The following is an 18,555-nucleotide window of genomic DNA, read 5'->3' as shown; positions in this document are numbered from 1 at the left end:
ATGAAGAAAGCAGCTACAGAAGGGTCACAGCCCCTCCAAGACATGCTTATTTTATCCTAATTTTTTTTTACATGAATATGGTACTAAATAGGGTTGCAGAAAATGAGAGATTAAACCTAAATTTGAACTCCATATGCTGGAACTTAGGTAAAATTCCATTACATTTGAATAGTTCTAAGCAAGCAATTTGTTACCCTTTATCCTTTAGTGGAATTGATGAACAGGTGGTTTTTAGAAGATCACTCAGTATATTTAGCTTCTGAAATTCGAGCGACTCAGGGTCTGATTGGCTGCTGTTGCCACGTGATAATTGGGAGCCCAGGCACCAAGCTCGCTCTTGCCTGGGGTTCTCAGGAGGGGAGAGTTGGGAGAGGTTTTGCTGCTGAGGAAATTGATTTGATAGAGTAAAGGTAAGGCCAGTTTATGGCTTTTTCTGACATATTCTTTCTGGAGATGTTCTGCAGTTTCCGTTAAGTATTTTCCAAAGTTTGGGGTCATAACTGGGGAAGTTAGTGATGAAAGTGTGACTAGAAGAGCTTGTGACCCTATTGCCCTACTCAGGCCCTACTTACATCTGCCATGTGGTGTGTGATTAGAGTCAAGTCCTCTGCTAACCAACTTACTGCTTGACTGAGTTGGCTTTCTCGTCCAAACAGAAAAATTTTTTAAAATGTTTTGCCTTTGATTTTTTTTTTCTAAATATATTAGGATGAAAAAGGATCTATGTTCTGCATTCCTATATTTATCCTGTTCTACTGGGCTTCATTTGCCTCAGAAGGAGTGGCAGTTTCGCCAGCTTAACAAAACCAGCCATGGCGGGGTATTGGTTTACATGGCAAATATCTTTGGGCGAAGGGACAGCTGCTCCAAGTCATCATCCACTTTTATCAGGAGAGTCCCACTCTCTGGCGTCAAACTAAGAAGGCCTTGGGAGATCCTTTCGTTAGTTCCTGAATTAGAAGCTTGGGCCAAAGACCCACAATCTTACATATACTTCAATTAGTGCTTTAAACGTTTCCTATTTTTCAGGTTTGAGGAAGAGCTACAGAAACAGAAGAGAAAAATCCATAGAAGCCAATGGTGTTCGGGGGGGAAATAACCCCATTGCCTTGAGGTTTCTATTTGTTCTTCTAAAATGGTTGATTTGTTTTTCTGTGTTCTAATTTCAAGCGTAGGCTAGAATGCTACCATGTATTAGAGGGGCGTGGGGACCAAAAGCAGCCCTCTTAGAATTTTAATGCTGGGGGAAAATTCTAACTTCTGGGAGCCAAGCTGACCTCCCTCTCACTAACGCTTTTGCTTGAAAATGTCTTTCGGCAAGTATTTAGAAATAGAAATACTCTGTTTCTTTGAATCCAAACCCTCTCACTTTCTTCCCTCAACTTCCTTTTGCAAGTTTTACAATGAACTCAATTGATCCCGTAGCTAGAAGTACCAGTACTTACCATGTTCCTGAGGGAATCAAGAGAGAGTAATTTGAAGCCTCAGTTGTTTAGACCTGTATTTAAGTATCTTGCTTAGCCTCGAAAAATCTATGGGTATGTAGGCTGGAGAAGTCTTAAATTCTGTTTTTGTAATGTTATGATTTCAGTCCTAGGGAGAGATTCTAATGTGTTTCTATTTTTTGGAATATGGAAAGTTTGTAGGGTGCCGCTACTACTCTGGGAAAATGGCCGATGACGAAGAATATGAGGAGGTCGTGGAGGTAAGACTAAAACACCTGACTCTGACAGCCAAGTGTTTTATGTAGCGACAATCGAAGCTGTGTAGGTGAATTAATCACTTGAAAAATACATTGTCTATTATAACTTCACAAAGACTTATTATTAAAGCATGAGAAAGGAATATTTTATGTTCGGTTTCACTATAATTATGTGGGATTTAGAATTGAAAAGAAATATCACTGTTTCGCACTTGTGCTTTTCTTTAAACTCTCAGAAAAACATGGTGTGGGGGAAAGGCGGGTTTTAATTTGTCTTCTAAAACTCCTTCTTTCCCACCTGCCAACTCTCCTGATCAAAGGGACAGAGGAGATGAAGAGAAAGTTCAGAAAACTGAACCCTATTTTTTAGTTTCTGCAGAGCAATAGGGAAAAAAGAGCTATTTGCTCTTTGCTTCAACCAGCTGATCCTCTATAGGGTGATATGGATTCAATGTTCAGAATAAGATATATGAGATTATACACATATGTGAGACTATATATATACATAAATATATGTAAATGTGCACACATACCTGTAAATAGAAATTTGCCGTACTCACAAGTGACATTTGGAGCCAATCAGGATGTCAATCAGGGTCAGCTTTCTGACCAATCCTATTATATTTACCTAAGGGAACAAGACTAGCTTTTGCTTTTAAATTTTGGTGGGGGGGGGGGGGGGTGGGGAAGCAAAGACCGAAGTGGACATCTTAAAAAAACTTCCTCTGGACATCTGACACATTTTACAAAGCTGTTAATTGTTTGTCTTATAAAAATTTTAAAATCACGTTATGGTTTTTCTTCACCAGCTCTTGCCTTCAGCTTCACATTCTAGAAATAAAACCTAAAGGCTTAGGGGCTATAATCCATATAAATATATTGCCATTGAATCTGAAAGTGCTTGATACTTCATAATTAATGATGATCTAAACATATGAAAATCTCCGAGTGCCGATGATACTTGGAGGTAGTTTTGAAAATCTGTGCTTCTTCATCAGAATGAAATCAAGAGCTACCCAGAACCAAATTCCAAATTAAAGTGCCAAAATTTGTCTTTGGAAGATTATTTTAGCGGCCAGTTTATGTTTAGGTGAAGAAAAATTTGTTATTCTACAAATAAAATTCCTTTTATTATTGAAGGATCTAGGGAAAAAAACACAGGATGAATCTCCTACAGTAGAACTTTCCACCTCTCTGGCTTAAGTGCCAAAGGCTACATTCTCAGTGTTCAGTATTATCACTGGTGTTATTGTTTTACATATGTCCCTATGGATCAGAATAATGTCTATTAAAACATTGACACAATTATACATTAAATTGCCTTCCCTATGGTGGTAATACCAGTGATAATTTTTAGCCTCCAACTTAAAAAAATCCCTTGTTTTTCTTAAAATAATTGTATTCATTGGTCACTGGAAGTTATCCTCAGTGCTAGACTTGACTGATTTAACTAGATGTCATAAAAACGGAGGGGACTATTTTTATTTTTAGGCATCTCATCCTTGCCATTTTGTTCCTAGTACTGCTTCTGGGTCTGACCAGCAGTTGCTAAATGGATAGACTTCCTGCCAGAGAGTGTTCAACCAAGGGCTCTCTGACCTCAGAAAAGATGCCATGAAGAACGGGATGGTGGCAAATTTGAGAAGATGGTCAGGGAAGAGTTCAAAAACAAGAGCTAGCTTTAAAAATATATCTTCTGGGGACCTTGGACATCTAAATAAAATTGTGCTATCCATCTCTATTCAAACTTGGATTTGGGGCGCCTTGGTGGCTCAGTCGGTTAAGCGTCCGACTTCGGCTCAGGTCATGATCTCATGGTCTGTGAGTTCGAGCCCCACGTCAGGCTCTGTGCTGACAGCTCAGAGCCTAGAGCCTGCTTCAGATTCTGTGTCTCCCTCTCTCTCTGACCTTCCCCCGTTCATGCTCTGTCTCTCTCTGTCTCAAAAATAAATAAACATTAAAAAAAAATTTTAACTTGGATAGAAAGGACAAGAAGCAAGGATGTACTATCTAATTAGTGGCACAGCTCTAAAAAAAAGTGAGATTTGGCATATATGTTAATGCCAACCATTTGGGTAACATTACTTTTTTTATAAGCTTCTTTCCGAGATACATTTACTAATGGTCAGAGCCCAGCAAAGGTAAAGTTGGATAGCTCCCAAAGATCTGCTTTTGCTTGGGGGCTCAGAAAATCCAAAATAGTTGTGAATCATTCATTTTAGTTTAAAATTTCTTCTCGAGTCACTGATGTTTTGTGTGGCCACAGGCATGGCTGTGTGTGGATCAGCATTAAACAGTATTCCCTAAAATGTCCAAATGATATTTCCCGTGTGACAAAGGCATAGGCATATAAAAGAGAAATTCTCTGTCCTGTCGGAGTTTGTGGTTTCTGTCGCTCTGTGTAAGGACACACTGATAGAATTAGATTTTAAACTAAAGAAATAGTACAGGAGCAAAGAAAGCCCAAGAGTAGGTGACATTAGGTAAATTTTCTCCTATCTTCCTGCAGACGAAATAGAGCCTGCGGCCTATTGACAATGGTTAAATAACTTGATAAGCGTTCACTGAACCAAGGGGCAAAAGAACAGAGGCCAACTGAGGGAAATTAAGAAGTCAGTGTTTTACCCTCTCCCTGAGCATGTTTTGGTGGCAGGGAAAAGAAAAAGGAAGCATAAAATGTTATACATTTTGTTGATTGAGAAAATGAGCCAAATGTTTCCTTTTTATCCCTTTCCTTTGTGCCTCGGCCTGAGGCTTTGCTTCTTGCTGGGTGAGGCTGGGGGAAAGATTCCACTCCCCTTACGCATCTGAAACAAAATGTCAGCCAGTTCCCATCAGCATCTATTTATTGCCAGTGATGTCAGAAGTAGAACAAAAGTAGGTTTGATTTCAGATCCAGGCTGCAGGCACCTCGCAGCCGTCAGCTACAAACTGCAGCCTAACTTTCCCACATCTTGTGCTGAGAAATCTTTGCATGTTTTCACTCTCCCCTTGGCATTTGTAAATTTTCATCTTTGCATCCTTTCAAGACCATTGTGCTATGAAAGGATACACCCCGCACTCTGGAAGAAACTTTCATTCCTTAGTAATCAGGAGGGTGTACGGATAATCGAGATGTGTATATGCTTTTGGGTCTATTATTCCCATGATACAATCCAGTTAAAAATGTTATTCACATTGAGGTTTCTGTTTCGTTTTATTGTTAGTCACAAATAGTGAGTTATGGCAAGTTTTTTTTTTTTTTTTTTTTTTCCTGCCCAACCCACATACTCAGGATATTGTTAGTATATTTTTTCTGCAAATTCTGCCCTGGGTACTGTAAGAAAAAGTCTTACCTTGTCTCAAGTTAAATAACTGCCCCTAATAAATAATCAGCCTCAGACACCTTTCTCATCACCCTGCATCTCCTTGCCTTGTCTGGTAGCATTCACTTTAACTCCCCTGCAGTTTCACAAAGCTAAAATGGGTCCCAAAATGTGAAGATGCTCCCTTGTGTACTTGCTTCCCACAGATAGTACACACTGGCTGACCTAGTGAAATAATCCAGTGGTTCAGCTGAGGCAGAGGAGAGGTGATTTCTGCTTTGTTCTCATGATAATTCCTTTGTGCTCTATTTATAGTACTACACAGAAGAGACAGTCTATGAAGAGGTGCCAGGAGAGGTAAGACCCAACCTGTGTCTGCATGAACTGCATGCTGATTAAAGCAGGTAGAGCCTTCCCCTCTCACAGACTTCCAGGGCTACAGGAGCTGGCAAAGGGAGAATCTGAGAAGAATCCCTCACCTACGTGTGCCCAGCAGCAGATGATACAAGAATGAATGCTACTTGTTTGACAGAATACGTCCCTGTTCTTGCTATTGAACGTATCCAAAGTGATTGGGGATCATTCATTCCCCCATTGTTCGTGTAGTATTTTTGGTGTAGGTGGTGCTCATTAAAGCAATATCAATGGCCATCACCACTCTGTGACTGCAGCAATCACATAGGCTTGGACATACGATTTGCATGGGAACCAGCTGTTTTATTATATAGAGTTGTAACTTGTGGGGCACTGTCTCTGCCAACAGGGACAGCACCACGAAGCCTATGTCCCTGATGATGCAGTGAAGTGCCACTTAGATTTTAGCACATTAGGAATTCTAAGAAAGCCATTCCCATAGATATTCCAAGGTGGAACTTTTTTTCTAAGGTGAAATCCCTCACTCACGCTTTATTTTCTGAAAAGAGCAGTTTTTCTTGATCGTGACAAACAGGGATGGCTATCCCTGGAGCCTGCTCCAAGAGCCTATGATTGCATGAAACCTAACATTTGTAGATGCTGTGAACTGGTTCATTTCTCACCATCAACCGTACGTCAGTAATAATAGGCAGAAAGCCACCTATTAGCAATGATCTGACAACACTAGGGGAAGTTGTCGTAGAGGTACAATTTCCTTGTTACTTAAGTTTCTCTTCATCATTTGGTACAGATGATATTAGCTGTGAAGGAAATCATGCTGTGAGATGGATTGAAGACTTGTCTGCTTACCTTCTTTTCTTACATCCAGTATTTTTAACCTTGGACCACACCCAAACTTTGGGCCTTAGTTTCTTCCACTATACAGCCTGTTGTAAGAAACAGTCATTTCCCACCTACCGCATGCATAGGACTGTTGTAAGGATAATTACCCCCTTATGTGGTCATCGTTATCCTTGTCCACCTAAGCATTTATTGGTGTAAATGGCACTCCGATTCAGATTAATTAACTGACTAAGCCAAAAGAATGGTAATCACTTGTAATACTGATGTGATTCATTCTTTAGAATTCATTATTCTTTGTGTTAGACTGCAGGGGAGAATGCCTAAAGACCTGGGGAACAAGCAACCAACTTCTTCTTAGACTCATTTGCAAGTGAATATAAAATCAAGAATTTGAGCTTTATTTGATCATCTTCATCTTTTGTTCTTTGATCTCACGTTTGCTTTTACTTTACCTAGACGATTTAAGATTTTAAATGGTTAAGAATACTGTATTTCTGATTTTCATCCAACCTTAAGGGGTTTGGGTTCTTTTCTACAAATGGAATGTTAAGGCCCTGTAGCAAATTACTAAGGAGTAAACTTTTTGTTCCACACCATCTTGGACAGTCAGCATTCAGATTTATGTAACGTGATGTACCTTCATATGGACCGAGTGTATGATTTCCTGCTTTGACTGGCTTTAAATATGTAGGAATAACACTAGGAATGTAAGTCTGACTCGAGGTCAGAATAATGTGTATATACAAGATGGTGATATCACGGTTTTTACTTACATAACAATGTTGAACTGCATGTCACATTTTCAGACAATAACAAAAGTCTATGAAACTACGACAACAAGGACAATCACATCTGACTATGATCAATCAGAAACTTCCAAACCGGCACTGGTACAGCCAGTATCGGCACAGCCGGTACCAGCCAAGCCAGTGGAGAGGAAGAGGGTTATCCGGAAGAAATTGGATTCTTCTAAGTTCATGACGCCCTACATTGTACACAGTCAGAAAATGCAGGATCTCTTTAGCCCTGTAAGTTTCAAACCATTTCTGCTAATCTGGCTTTATTAGTGAGAAATTACTGATCTCTACCAACTCTGTTTTGGATGCTAGCTGGATTTTGTTTCTCAACCTCCTATGAGACAACAACTTATTCTGCAGAAATATAAGCTCTTGTGACTCTTTAATTTTCCTTTCCTCTAATTCATTTGCACCATTGCAGTATCAGGGAAAACATCCTTTCTGAAATTATTCCCACAAAATAAGCAGAAGGCCAATCATACAGCATTTATTGGTATTTAAGCACAATTTGTTAGCCAATCTAGAATAATGAAGTCCTGAATATATTCAGTTGAAATCAGTTCAAAGAAGCTAAATAACGTCTAATTAAAACTATGCCTGAGCAGGATGCCCCTAAAGTAGACTAGTTAACAATATGTAAAACGATCTTTAAGAGTTGTATAGCGAAGAAGAATGTGTAGTTCAGAACACCAGGATCAGAGTAAGAACTCCTCTGAAATGAGGATTGGAATGTTCGACTATACCCCAGAACAGTGGATTTTAACTGTGGCCGTACATTGGGATCCTCTGGGAGGTTTAGAATTATGGATACCCAGGCTGTTCTGGTTTTATCCGCGGTTGGGACCTGTGCATAAAGATTTTTAAAAGCGGCCCAGGTGGCTCTAATGTGCCGCCTTAGTCCAGAATCACTGCCGTTGAAGGTCCCTGGTCCTTAACTTTCCATGTACGGTTAGACTGTAACAAGTTACATTGACTGGAAGCAGATTGGATCTCATTTATTGATTGCCCTTGTGGGCTGAGGTCTCACTAGGTGGCATAGCCTCCAGCAGCTGTAAAAAAACAAAAAGCAGTTCAGGGGAACATTGGATTATATAGGACTAAATGCTTATGTCAAAAGCATCCTGTTGCGATTGGTCAGTAAATATTTATGTCTGGTTTAGTGTTAACTCCTGGGGACTATTTGGTAAATTTCTAGTTCAGAGTCTCGAATGATCTAAAACCTAGTTTTCTAAGACTTTGATCTGTAAAAACAAGATTATTTTGCCTCCTTTATCCTTGCGGTATTCAGCAAAAATAGAAAATTTTTTGTCAGTTTGTTGCCATAAAGTCTCAAATTCTGACACTAATATCCTAGAACTTCTGCTAGCTTGAAGAAAATGTTGTCGAAGGTGTATAGTATTTTTTAAATGGTTACTGATAAAATCAAGAGTATAATTTAGATTGCTGACTACATTCAAGAGTACTATTGAAGCATTAATAATGATAAATTATACACGTTGTTATTAAAGTGAGAACTCTGTATATTTAGCAGAAATAACAAAATTGCATTCCTTTTCAAAATACTCCATAATTCAGACTTTCCATTAATTCAGCTGGTGTCTCAGCTATCTGAACCACTGAGATTGAACTCCTGAATGGAATATTTTTGCATTGTATTAGCAATCAAATCTTTTCAGATAATTTCTATATTTGCTAAAATTATTGAGGTTCTGGCTTTTTATGTGTGCATTTATGTGTGCAATAAAAACATTGAGAGAATCATTTTAGGGCATTTCCAAGACAATAGTCTGTAATAAAATTTCTACTGTCTCAAGTATCCAACTGTGTTTAGGAAGAGCAATTAACAAATCTATTTTAGTTTTTGCTGAGAATCAGGGTAGGGGACAAAAGCTGTTATAACTGATAATTGTTAGAATTTGCAGGATTTTTTTTAATCTATTGGGGATAAATACATTGCCTGAAATTTCTGCTGCTGTCTTATCAGGTTTTAGGCTAATATCTGATACTCTTTTCAGAATAAATACAAGGAGAAGTATGAGAAAGCTAAAGGACAGCCATACGCCATCACATCCGATACCCCAGAACTTCGTCGAATCAAGAAAGTACAAGATCAACTCAGTGAGGTGGGCTGCATTGCTAAAAGAAAGGAGACAGACATGTCAAAAACATGCCCATCACTGGGAATTGAGGGCTTTAATTGGTGTAGAGAAAATGAGCAGTCGAATTGCTGTGAGCCAGTCCAGAAATCTAGAGGAAGTATTGGCTATAGACTATGTTGCTCTAAATGTGAACCCCAAGAGACCTCTAAAAGCTTGGCTTAGCAAGTTAGCTTAAGAGATACGAGCTGGTAAATTCGAATTCACTGTGGTCTTCCATGTAGGAGAGCAGGGAGGCTGAAATTCAGCCAGGAAAGCAGATATGCAATAAATGCAGGGACTCTGCCGATTTTTGGAGATCACGGTTTTCTACCTAAAATGTGGAAAGTCTGCTTTGTGGTGCAGACGTTGAGTCATTGGGTTAATGCCCTTTTGTTAGAAGGTACCCTTTAGTATACTCACGTGTGCATGCCTGTCATGAACTCTGTATATTATTTCTGCAGGTTAAGTATCGAATGGATGGCGATGTTGCTAAAACTATCTGTCACGTAGACGAAAAAGCAAAGGACATTGAACATGCAAAGAAAGTGTCGCAGCAAGTCAGTAAGGTGAGGTCATGTTATGGATGGCTGAGATGCTAAGTAGCACGTAGATTACCTCTACCTGGCCTTAGAGGAGAAAACTGGACAGGCCTGATCCTGCTCACCAGTCTCACTTAAATCCAGGGACCTCATGAGCTCTGGTATCCACACATGTCAGGAAGGCTGCACAGATGACTGAAGTGGCCATAGGACCTATGGTGGATTGGAGAGCATATGCCCTGCAACTCAGCTCCAGGCAGCTGCTATACAGAGTGCAGTCCCAATGTCCCCAGAGTCTCTGATTTATTTTTAAAGAGGCTAGGGAGCTTTATTTTTATGAGAAATGCTCAAATTTCAAATGTAGGCAACTAATTAAAAACATTTAAAAAATAACACGTAAGTCAAAAGAAACACATTTACTATCCAAATTGAGCCAATGACCGGTAAGATTGCAGCCTTTAAAAGGAATCTATAGAGAATCATAATCATGATTTAGTTAAAAAAAAAAATCAGACTTTTCAAGTAAAAGCTTACTAATGCAGGAAAAGTATTATGGGATGTTGACATGGTCAATGTTTTCACAATTGATGCTAGTAAAACAAAGGCACAAGGGCAGCCTCTTGTGTGAGGACACTTTGATAATGAAAGACTTCACAACACTGTGTTCTCTAAACCCTCATGCCCTTGGGGGAGACATCAACCACACGTCCTCTGCTCTTTCTGTCTAGGTTTTATACAAGCAGAACTGGGAAGACACCAAGGATAAGTACCTGCTTCCCCCTGATGCCCCTGAACTTGTCCAGGCAGTTAAGAACACAGCCATGTTCAGTAAGGTAAGAGCTTCTGCTCTGTCGTGACTTCTGTCTTCCTATGTCCTTCCAATGTGTAATTTAGAGGAATACCCAGTACTTTTGATAATCAGGAATGCAGTTCCTCAGTCTTTTTGTGAGTAGCCTTGAGCCATGCAGGTTGCAGGGGTAAGTGTTGGCAAGGGGGAACTGAGAAGAAAGCTGTGGAGTAGAGGAGAGGAGAGGGTCCTGGTGGGAGCCTGAGCAACCCTGATGAAGGAACACATGGGGAGAACGAAGATGCACCGGGGAACTGGCTCTGAGAGACCCACAAAGTATAGACCCTGGGCTACACTTTGGATATTTCTGGCCATCACTCTTACTCAATGTTTATTTTCTGACAGAAACTATGCTAAGTGCCTCCCGGCTCCTTACACTTGGATTAGTACTTGTTGCAGGAAGCAGGTGAAGTCCCAGAGAAGAAACCAAAGCAGACACATTTACTCTTCTGAAAATAAGATTTGCCGGGAAAGCAGGATGAGCTATTAATAAATATGACTCTGGGTGGAAAGGGGCAGGTTATCTGTGGATTCTATTTACCTTTGATCTCACCTTGCCCTTGGCTCTTTTTGCTATTGATAGATGAATTCAAAATTGTATATTTCTTGTAAGTGTGAGCTCACTTTCTCATAACTTTTCACTCTTTCCTGATTTAGAAACTGTACACTGAAGACTGGGAAGCTGACAAGAGCTTGTTTTACCCATACAATGATAGTCCAGAGCTGAGGAGGGTTGCCCAAGCCCAGAAAGCCCTCAGTGATGTAAGTAAAATACAGTCAACCTCATTGGCAGGGTGGAATCAGAAGACCTCAGATTGTCTTCTGGCCACATGTTCATTGCAGTTCTTCTTTCGAAAAGACTAAATGTCATTATTGCAGATGAATACATCTAGAATCATTATAATTTATGATGTCTACTTAAATTGGATTTTATAACTTATATTAGATAAAATTTAGTCCAATCTTGTTTTTTCATAGGTGAAGAACCTGAGTCTAAGACCACATAGGTCATTAGTGGCAAAGCCCAGATTAGAGGCCTGGTCTTGTGATCTCAAGACCAGTGTTCTTTCCACTGCAGCATGTGCCCTCTGTCCCCTTGGCTGGAGTTGAAGTTTTTCTTTGATGTCACAGGGGCATTTTTAAAAACCTATTGAGATCATAGCCACTTTCCCAAACATATTAAGTGAAAAATGTTATTGAAGTATCCTAATTATGAAGTCTGAATTGTGGTCTGTCCCCGTTTTTCTACGTGGACTGACATACTTGTCCAAACATGTTTGTGTAGTTCGCAAAAAGCTCTTGCCATTGGGTGTACATGGAGGATGTTTCAGAGTTAGTAAAAATCAGCAGTCCCCTGGCCAGAATTTTAGTATTTTAGACCTTGAAAACAGTTTATTAGAGGAACTAAAAAGCCTAATAGTTTTAGTCCTTAGGTTGAAAGCAGTGGCAGCAGCAGAGAGCCCCACTCGATTCTAGCACTTTCCCTTGTTTTGAGGTTCTTTATTTCTTGACCCCTGGATTTGTTAGCTGCCGTATTGAAAAGACTACTACTCTAGTCTTCAGGAGAGCACCGTTTTATTATTTAACAAGTTGTTTTTCATTCAGTTGTCAACTAAGCCCCCGGAACCTCTTATATTCACTGTGAATGTAAGTCAGTTGAAATTTTCAACAAGTCAGTTGAAAATTACTGTGATTTACTTCCAGTGGATCTTAGGATCCTATCTTGCCCTGTACTGGAATTATGCATATTCATTTGATGGCATCTCCAGCTTTTGAGGTCTAATTTTTTATTGCCTCTCACTTGATATCACTTGCAAATTTAGTGGACATATTTCTATCTCCATTTGCATATAATTGGTTAAAATATAGCCTAGAAATACTCATATCTTTCCATAGAGTAAGTTAGCAACTAATGAAGCCATAACAAAAATTTAAGGCCGTCTAGTACACAGTACCCATTTTGATGTGTAGGGACCTCTTGCTTCTCTTTTAACTTAGCTTTCCGGTTCTGTATCTCATAAATCTACAATACTGTTGTGTAACCTTTATCAAGTGATCAATAGTTATGTGTTGAGGGGCGCCTGGGTGGCTCAGTCGGTTAAGCGGCCGACTTCGGCTCAGGTCATGATCTCGCGGTCCGTGAGTTCGAGCCCCGCGTCAGGCTCTGTGCTGACAGCTCAGAGCCTGGAGCCTGTTTCAGATTCTGTGTCTCCCTCTCTCTGACCCTCCCCCGTTCATGCTCTGTCTCTGTCTCAAAAATAAATAAATGTTAATAGTTATGTGTTGAAAGTCCATTATGCATGCATACCTAGCAGGATAGAAAAGTATATGAAGTTTTCATATCCTTTCCCTTGAGAATTTATAATCAGGCTGATAACATGAAAGTGTTATATATTAAATAACATGAAAATTTTTAAAATTTTTTTAATTTTATATTTTTATATTTATATAGAAAGCAAATTCTATAGTCTAATACTTGCTGAAAGACAGGGCACATGCAAGCAGTTAGCAAAGGCCATGTGGAAGTGGTAATCCAAAGGGAATGGGCAGTGATGAACAGGAAAGGCTTTTCAAGTAGAGCGAGCACTTGAACAAAGGGACAGAAGTGAAATGAGTCTAGAGAGGGCAAAGAAGGTGAATGCTGTGTGTGCCTAGTTAGGAGACCATGTTTAAGAAACTGGCAGCAGGACCTTGAAAATCAGGCAAAATAGCTTTGACATGATATGTATTCAATAAGAGATATCATATGGTTTTGGTGGGGAAAACAATATGCTAAAAGCAAATGGAAAAATTTTACAGACAATACAATGCATTGAGACTAGAAAAATTGTGATAATTTTAAGAAGGCTATTTTAAGTAATACAGAAGGATTGAAAGGATGACCGGGACAAAGGAGAAGAACGGAATCTGAAGGTAGTAAGTATTGTAAAAGTGTTAAGGACATTGGATATTGGAGACGAAAGAAACAAAGGAGCCATAGAGGAGTTAATGTGAAAGACTGGTAGTCTGGGTATATAGGGGTACAAGTGGTAAATATGCATTTGTGGAAAGAGAAATGGAGTTGAGACAATGGAACATTCAGATCAAGACATTTTATAGATAAATTAGAAGTTTCATACTGTTGCATAGGTGTGAGAGTAGGAAAGAGATTAACATTTGAGAGTCATCAGAATAAAAGTGACAGCTGCAGGTGTGACCATGTATGAGGGAGGCAGAACAGTGTATGGCCAAGGGCAGAGTTTTGGAGGACACCACACGTAGGACATCTGGAAAGGAGCCAGCCACGAACAGAGAAGTTGAAGGACAACCAGGAACTGCCATGTCATGTAAGCCTAGGAAGAGGTTTCCAAGAAGACACTTAATCTCCAAATGTCTCCCTTTACCCATAAAATGGAGAGATGAAGGGACACCTCATGCCACTCCAGTGCTATGGACTTTGAACAGTTAAAATTGGCCACGTATTTTGAGATCTCTCAACAGAGTACATAATGGAGAATATATAACAATGAAGTAAAATCTTCCCATCCTTAGAAAAACTTGGCAGTTAAGGTATGGCCTTTATTTTTTATTTTTTATGTTTTGCAGATTAACTATGCACTAAGTATCAGATTACCAACATGCCTATTAATAATGTTGTCAGTACCATAAACTTCTACAGTTATTGGGCACAGAACCCCAAGCAAACTGTTGTTCACAGAACATACGACTGGATAGGCATGTAGATTTCAGACTAAGGGCTTGGATTCAGAGGCTTTCTCTCCCTCTCCTGCGCCTTCTTCCACTTTCTCTGAACCCTACTTACTATGTTTTTCTTGTTATCTAAGCAGAGACAAAATACTTTGCAAACCCCAAGAGAGTCCTTAAGCTGACTAGAGTGCAGAATTCTAACTATACAGAATTCTGAATAAGGTTCCTGAGAAGTTAGGACTTCCAGATCTGATTTCTCTGAAAATTCTTGACAGAATGTCATAGTTAGTAAGCATTTTTCTTGATAGGATGTTGCATACTCTCTGAGGACTTAGCCAGCCATGGAAAATACCAATTGCCCTATGCCTACAATAAAGTCTTCACTACTTAACAACAACAACAACAAAAAAGATTGAGCAGTAGAATTAATATAAGTACATTTTAAAATTGCTGTTTTGTATCCCTGTTGATTTAATGTTCATAAAAGCTTTTGTTATAGGCAGTAGGTAGACATTATTAAGCTAAGACATAGCTAGACTTGGTTAAACCACGAAGGAGATGACTGGGACCTTGGAACTATCCAACCTCTTTATGTCGTAAATAAGAATACTGCCACATGGAAGGAGAAATAATTTGTAGAAGTCTCACAAGTGAGTAGGAGAAGAGTTGGGATGATAAATCTCCTTTTGTGATTTCCCCCAATGGCCACAGTGTATAAAACACACATTCAGAAATCAATCATTGAACCTTCGCTCTAGTCAGTCTCTGTGCAAGCCACAAGTGTTCACAGATGAGCAGGTATGTTTTCCATCATCCCAGAGCTCATAGTCCAAGGTGGGACAGATGTGTAAGCAACCAATCACAGTGTCATCTGATAATTCCTTTAAAGGAAGTAAGGGCCAAGTTGAGTGAGATCCCAGGAAAAGGTCCTCAGGTTAGGGAGGGGAGACTGTGACGTGGAGAATGAGCAGCAGCTTGCAGGCACATGGGGAGAGTGTGGAGCTGGGGCATTCCAGGGAAAAGGGAACAGCAGGTACAAGGTTCAGAGGCATAAGAGGTTTTTGTGGGTCTGGGGACCTACAAGTAGTTCTTGTAGGGGCATAATACAAATAGTTCTTGTGGGAGACCTACAAATAGCATTGTGGGGGCAGGGCTCAAGATTGGTGAAAGAAAAGGTCTAAGTAGTTAGTAGTGGAGGAAAAAAAGAGAGAAAGAGTGAAGGGGCTGCATGATAATAGACATGATACTTATTTTAAGACAAGAGAGGCCTTTCACAGGCTGAAAGGAACTAATGAAGAGGGAGCAGTTGAAGCTGTCAAGAAAGAGAAGGGGCAATGGATGCATCTAGGTCCAGAGGGCTACTGGAGGGATTAGCTGTCTGAGTACAGGACTCCTGCCCCACAAGGGTTGATTCTCTGAACCATGCAGCAGGTGGGAGGGAGGGATGAGTACAGGGAAAGCTAAGCATATGTATAGCCTCTCTTTACTCTATGAGAGAGGAAGCTGAGAGTTGACTGGGGGCCTAAGGACATTCTTGGGGTTTTACACTAGCCACTGAAAGTAGAGCCTGACCAGAGATGCATAATGGGGTTTTCAAGCTTCATTGAAGGCAAAGTGGCAATTGGATACCATAAACTCAGAGTATCGGGCACAGAGCCCCAAGCAAGCTGTTGTTCATAAGCACGTATCACTAGGTAGGCACCCTGACTTCAAGCTAAGGGCTTAGGTTCAAGAGGCCCCCTCTCCCACTTCTGTACCTTCTTCAGTGGCCCTTTTAATCATGCTTATCACATTATCATTATCCAATCAATAGAGTTGTGTGATTTTCTTCAGTGTCACTCATCATCCTGGATATAAGAGGAAGTGTGTAGTTGAGTTGATCCAGAGCTAGGGGTATGGTAGCTGATGTAAAGACAAGAGATTGGGAGTTGAGGATGCCAGTTAACAGAATAATTTCAACTGCAAATCATGGCATGGATACAAATGGAAGGAAACAGATCTAGGATTAATAATCTTGAAGAGGGAAGACTTAACGAAATAGGAATTGCTGGTAATACTGAGAGCAAGGGCGTGTAGCATCTGCAAGGATAAGTTACTGTTACGTGATAGACTAAAGTTTAAGACTTCAAATACAGATGAATACATAGTCTTTTTCAAAATTGCCAACAAATGGAACATGGGAAATAGAATAATTTTCTGTGTCTCATGAGCGTCCCTGTCTTTTATTTTGTCAGATCGCCTACAAAAAAGGTCATGCTGAACAGCAATCTCAATTCACATCTCTGCCGGATCCTCCAGATATAGAGTTTGCAAAGAAAGTGACCAATCAAGTGAGCAAGGTAAGTACATAGGACTGGCCTCCCTTGAAAACTCTGACTTAATAATCTCAAACATCAGAGAAAGTAAGTAAGGGGGATTTAAAGACCCAATGCCAACACTGTGAGGGTGTTTTTGCAATATGACTCTGAAAAGTCGGCGGCAAAAACATTACATTCATGAACATCATGGAACCATGTTAATAAATGTTTAGCCAGCTTAATGGCTCCGTGATGAGGAAATGTGAAAGCTGCATTTTGAAAACAGAACCTGTGCCCTGATGTCATTTAACATTTTGACTTGCAGGAGTGATACTAACAAAGAACTGAGTCCCCACACGTTTTCTTTGGAGGATCTGATTGTTTTAATTGAGTGTACAGTTTTGTAGCTATCAGTCAGACATGGAGAAAATAAGAATGCATGCGTGATCTCTCAGACATAGCCATTAGTTTGACAGCCATGGGCAGTGCACCTCATAACTTTTAAAGCCCAGGCAAACAGCTTAGTCTGTCTATATTTAGCCTGGTAAGCTAGCTCTGAGGAATGTAGGCCTGACAGAGAATGCAGAGAGACAGATGTCCAACTGGTGACCAGACCCATGCTAAATTCCTATTTTAAATTGGTTTAAATCAGGCCACTTTCTCCTGGGATACTGCTGATTTTAAATACTTTTTTCTTGGCCCTCTGTGGAGTTGAGTCCCAGTTTGGTCTTCTGCTTGAATTTTGATGGAACCTCAAGGTTTCCATTTTGTTTAGGTATTTTGTGGGAAAGGATGTCTCTAGTGAAGAAGAAGGAAGAAAAGTTATGGATGATGAAGTCTATTCAATGATGTTTTTAGTGTCTGATATTGCAGACTACTAACTGTATAACCAGAGGCTATTTGGAGAATCTGCTAAGTACAGTAACTTTTCACTAATAGGAATGCCATGACCCTGACATTTGCCCAGGGCTAAGCGGAAATGAACTTTAGAACTGTCCATAAAGAGCCGGCCTACTGAAAGTGTTGATATTTAAATAAGATTGGGAAACAAGGGAGATGGAAAACAAGGGTGATGGGCCTTTTTTTGAAGAAAAAGAAAAAGCTCCTTTCAAGTGGTTATTTGTAAAGAAAAATTTATTTTTAATTTTTATTTAAAACATATTTTAAAAGCTTTCTTACTATTGCAACATGCTTTTACCTTGAGTGTGCAGTGTGGGTACTTGAATGTGATAAAAAATAAATCACTTTCACACTGCTCCAGTCTCCACTAATTTAGACACACCAGTCTAGAAGTGCACTCGTCAATATAGTAGCCATCATCCACATGTGACTATTGAGCATTTGAAATGTGATTGTATAAACTGAGGGTCTTCTCTGTGTGAAATATACACTGGGAACACTTAGTATGACCAAATGAATGTAAAATAGCTCATTCATTATTTTTATACTGATTACAGGTTGAAATAATATTTTTGGACCTATTAAGTAAAAATATATTATTAAAATTAATTTCCCACCTGTTCCTTTTTACGTTTTAAAAATTGGCTACTAGAAAATCTAAAATTACACTGGCAGCTTGCATTATATGCCTGTTGGACTGTGCCACTCCAGCCGGATACGGTGGCATCATTAGACACTTGAAAACCTCACCGGGGGCTGGATTTGCCCTTGTGGAATAACAAGGCCAAGGGAGAATGGGGGAGGATGAAAGTCACCGTATTTGGCTGTTTATCCCAGTCTTCCCCAAATACCAAGTTCTTAATGGCTGCTGTGCATTCAAAATAACACTCACTTTAGGAAGAAATGCTTGTGATCTGTAGCAGTCCATACAACAACAAACCATCCAATAAGAGAGGAGTGGGGCTGCAGGTGGAGGAGAAAGAGGTGATTTTGCTGTGGGACCTACCTCTTTTCTCTTGAAGTATTCCCCATGGTCATGGGCTCTGATGCATGTTTCAGTATCATCATTTCCTTTCTTTCCAAAATAGATTAAATCTCCTTATGTACTCACTCTTATGTATTTAA

The 18,555-nt window shown here is 39.8% G+C and overlaps 1 protein-coding gene across 27 annotated transcripts in view; it reads left to right on the top strand.

The window, feature by feature from the left end:
• The first annotated feature begins 270 nt into the window (after positions 1-270).
• Positions 271-18,555, top strand: part of NEB (nebulin) — a 214,535-nt gene continuing 196,250 nt past the window's right edge. For all 27 annotated transcript variants that reach the window (XM_086718585.1, XM_086718590.1, XM_086718583.1 and 24 more), the window contains exons 1-10: positions 271-410; positions 1,030-1,114; positions 1,640-1,705; positions 5,323-5,364; positions 7,032-7,253; positions 9,038-9,145; positions 9,622-9,726; positions 10,428-10,532; positions 11,204-11,308; positions 16,468-16,572. In XM_086718585.1, the coding sequence (XP_086574711.1) occupies positions 1,670-1,705; positions 5,323-5,364; positions 7,032-7,253; positions 9,038-9,145; positions 9,622-9,726; positions 10,428-10,532; positions 11,204-11,308; positions 16,468-16,572 (828 nt within the window). In that variant the 5' untranslated portion in view covers positions 271-410; positions 1,030-1,114; positions 1,640-1,669. The remainder of the gene's footprint in view (positions 411-1,029; positions 1,115-1,639; positions 1,706-5,322; positions 5,365-7,031; positions 7,254-9,037; positions 9,146-9,621; positions 9,727-10,427; positions 10,533-11,203; positions 11,309-16,467; positions 16,573-18,555) is intronic.

The sequence above is a fragment of the Puma concolor genome, chromosome C1 (assembly GCF_028749965.1).
Source record: "Puma concolor isolate L17-30 chromosome C1, mPumCon1.1.hap2, whole genome shotgun sequence".
Lineage (NCBI taxonomy): Eukaryota > Metazoa > Chordata > Mammalia > Carnivora > Felidae > Puma > Puma concolor.
This window is presented reverse-complemented; position numbering and strand designations above follow the sequence as displayed.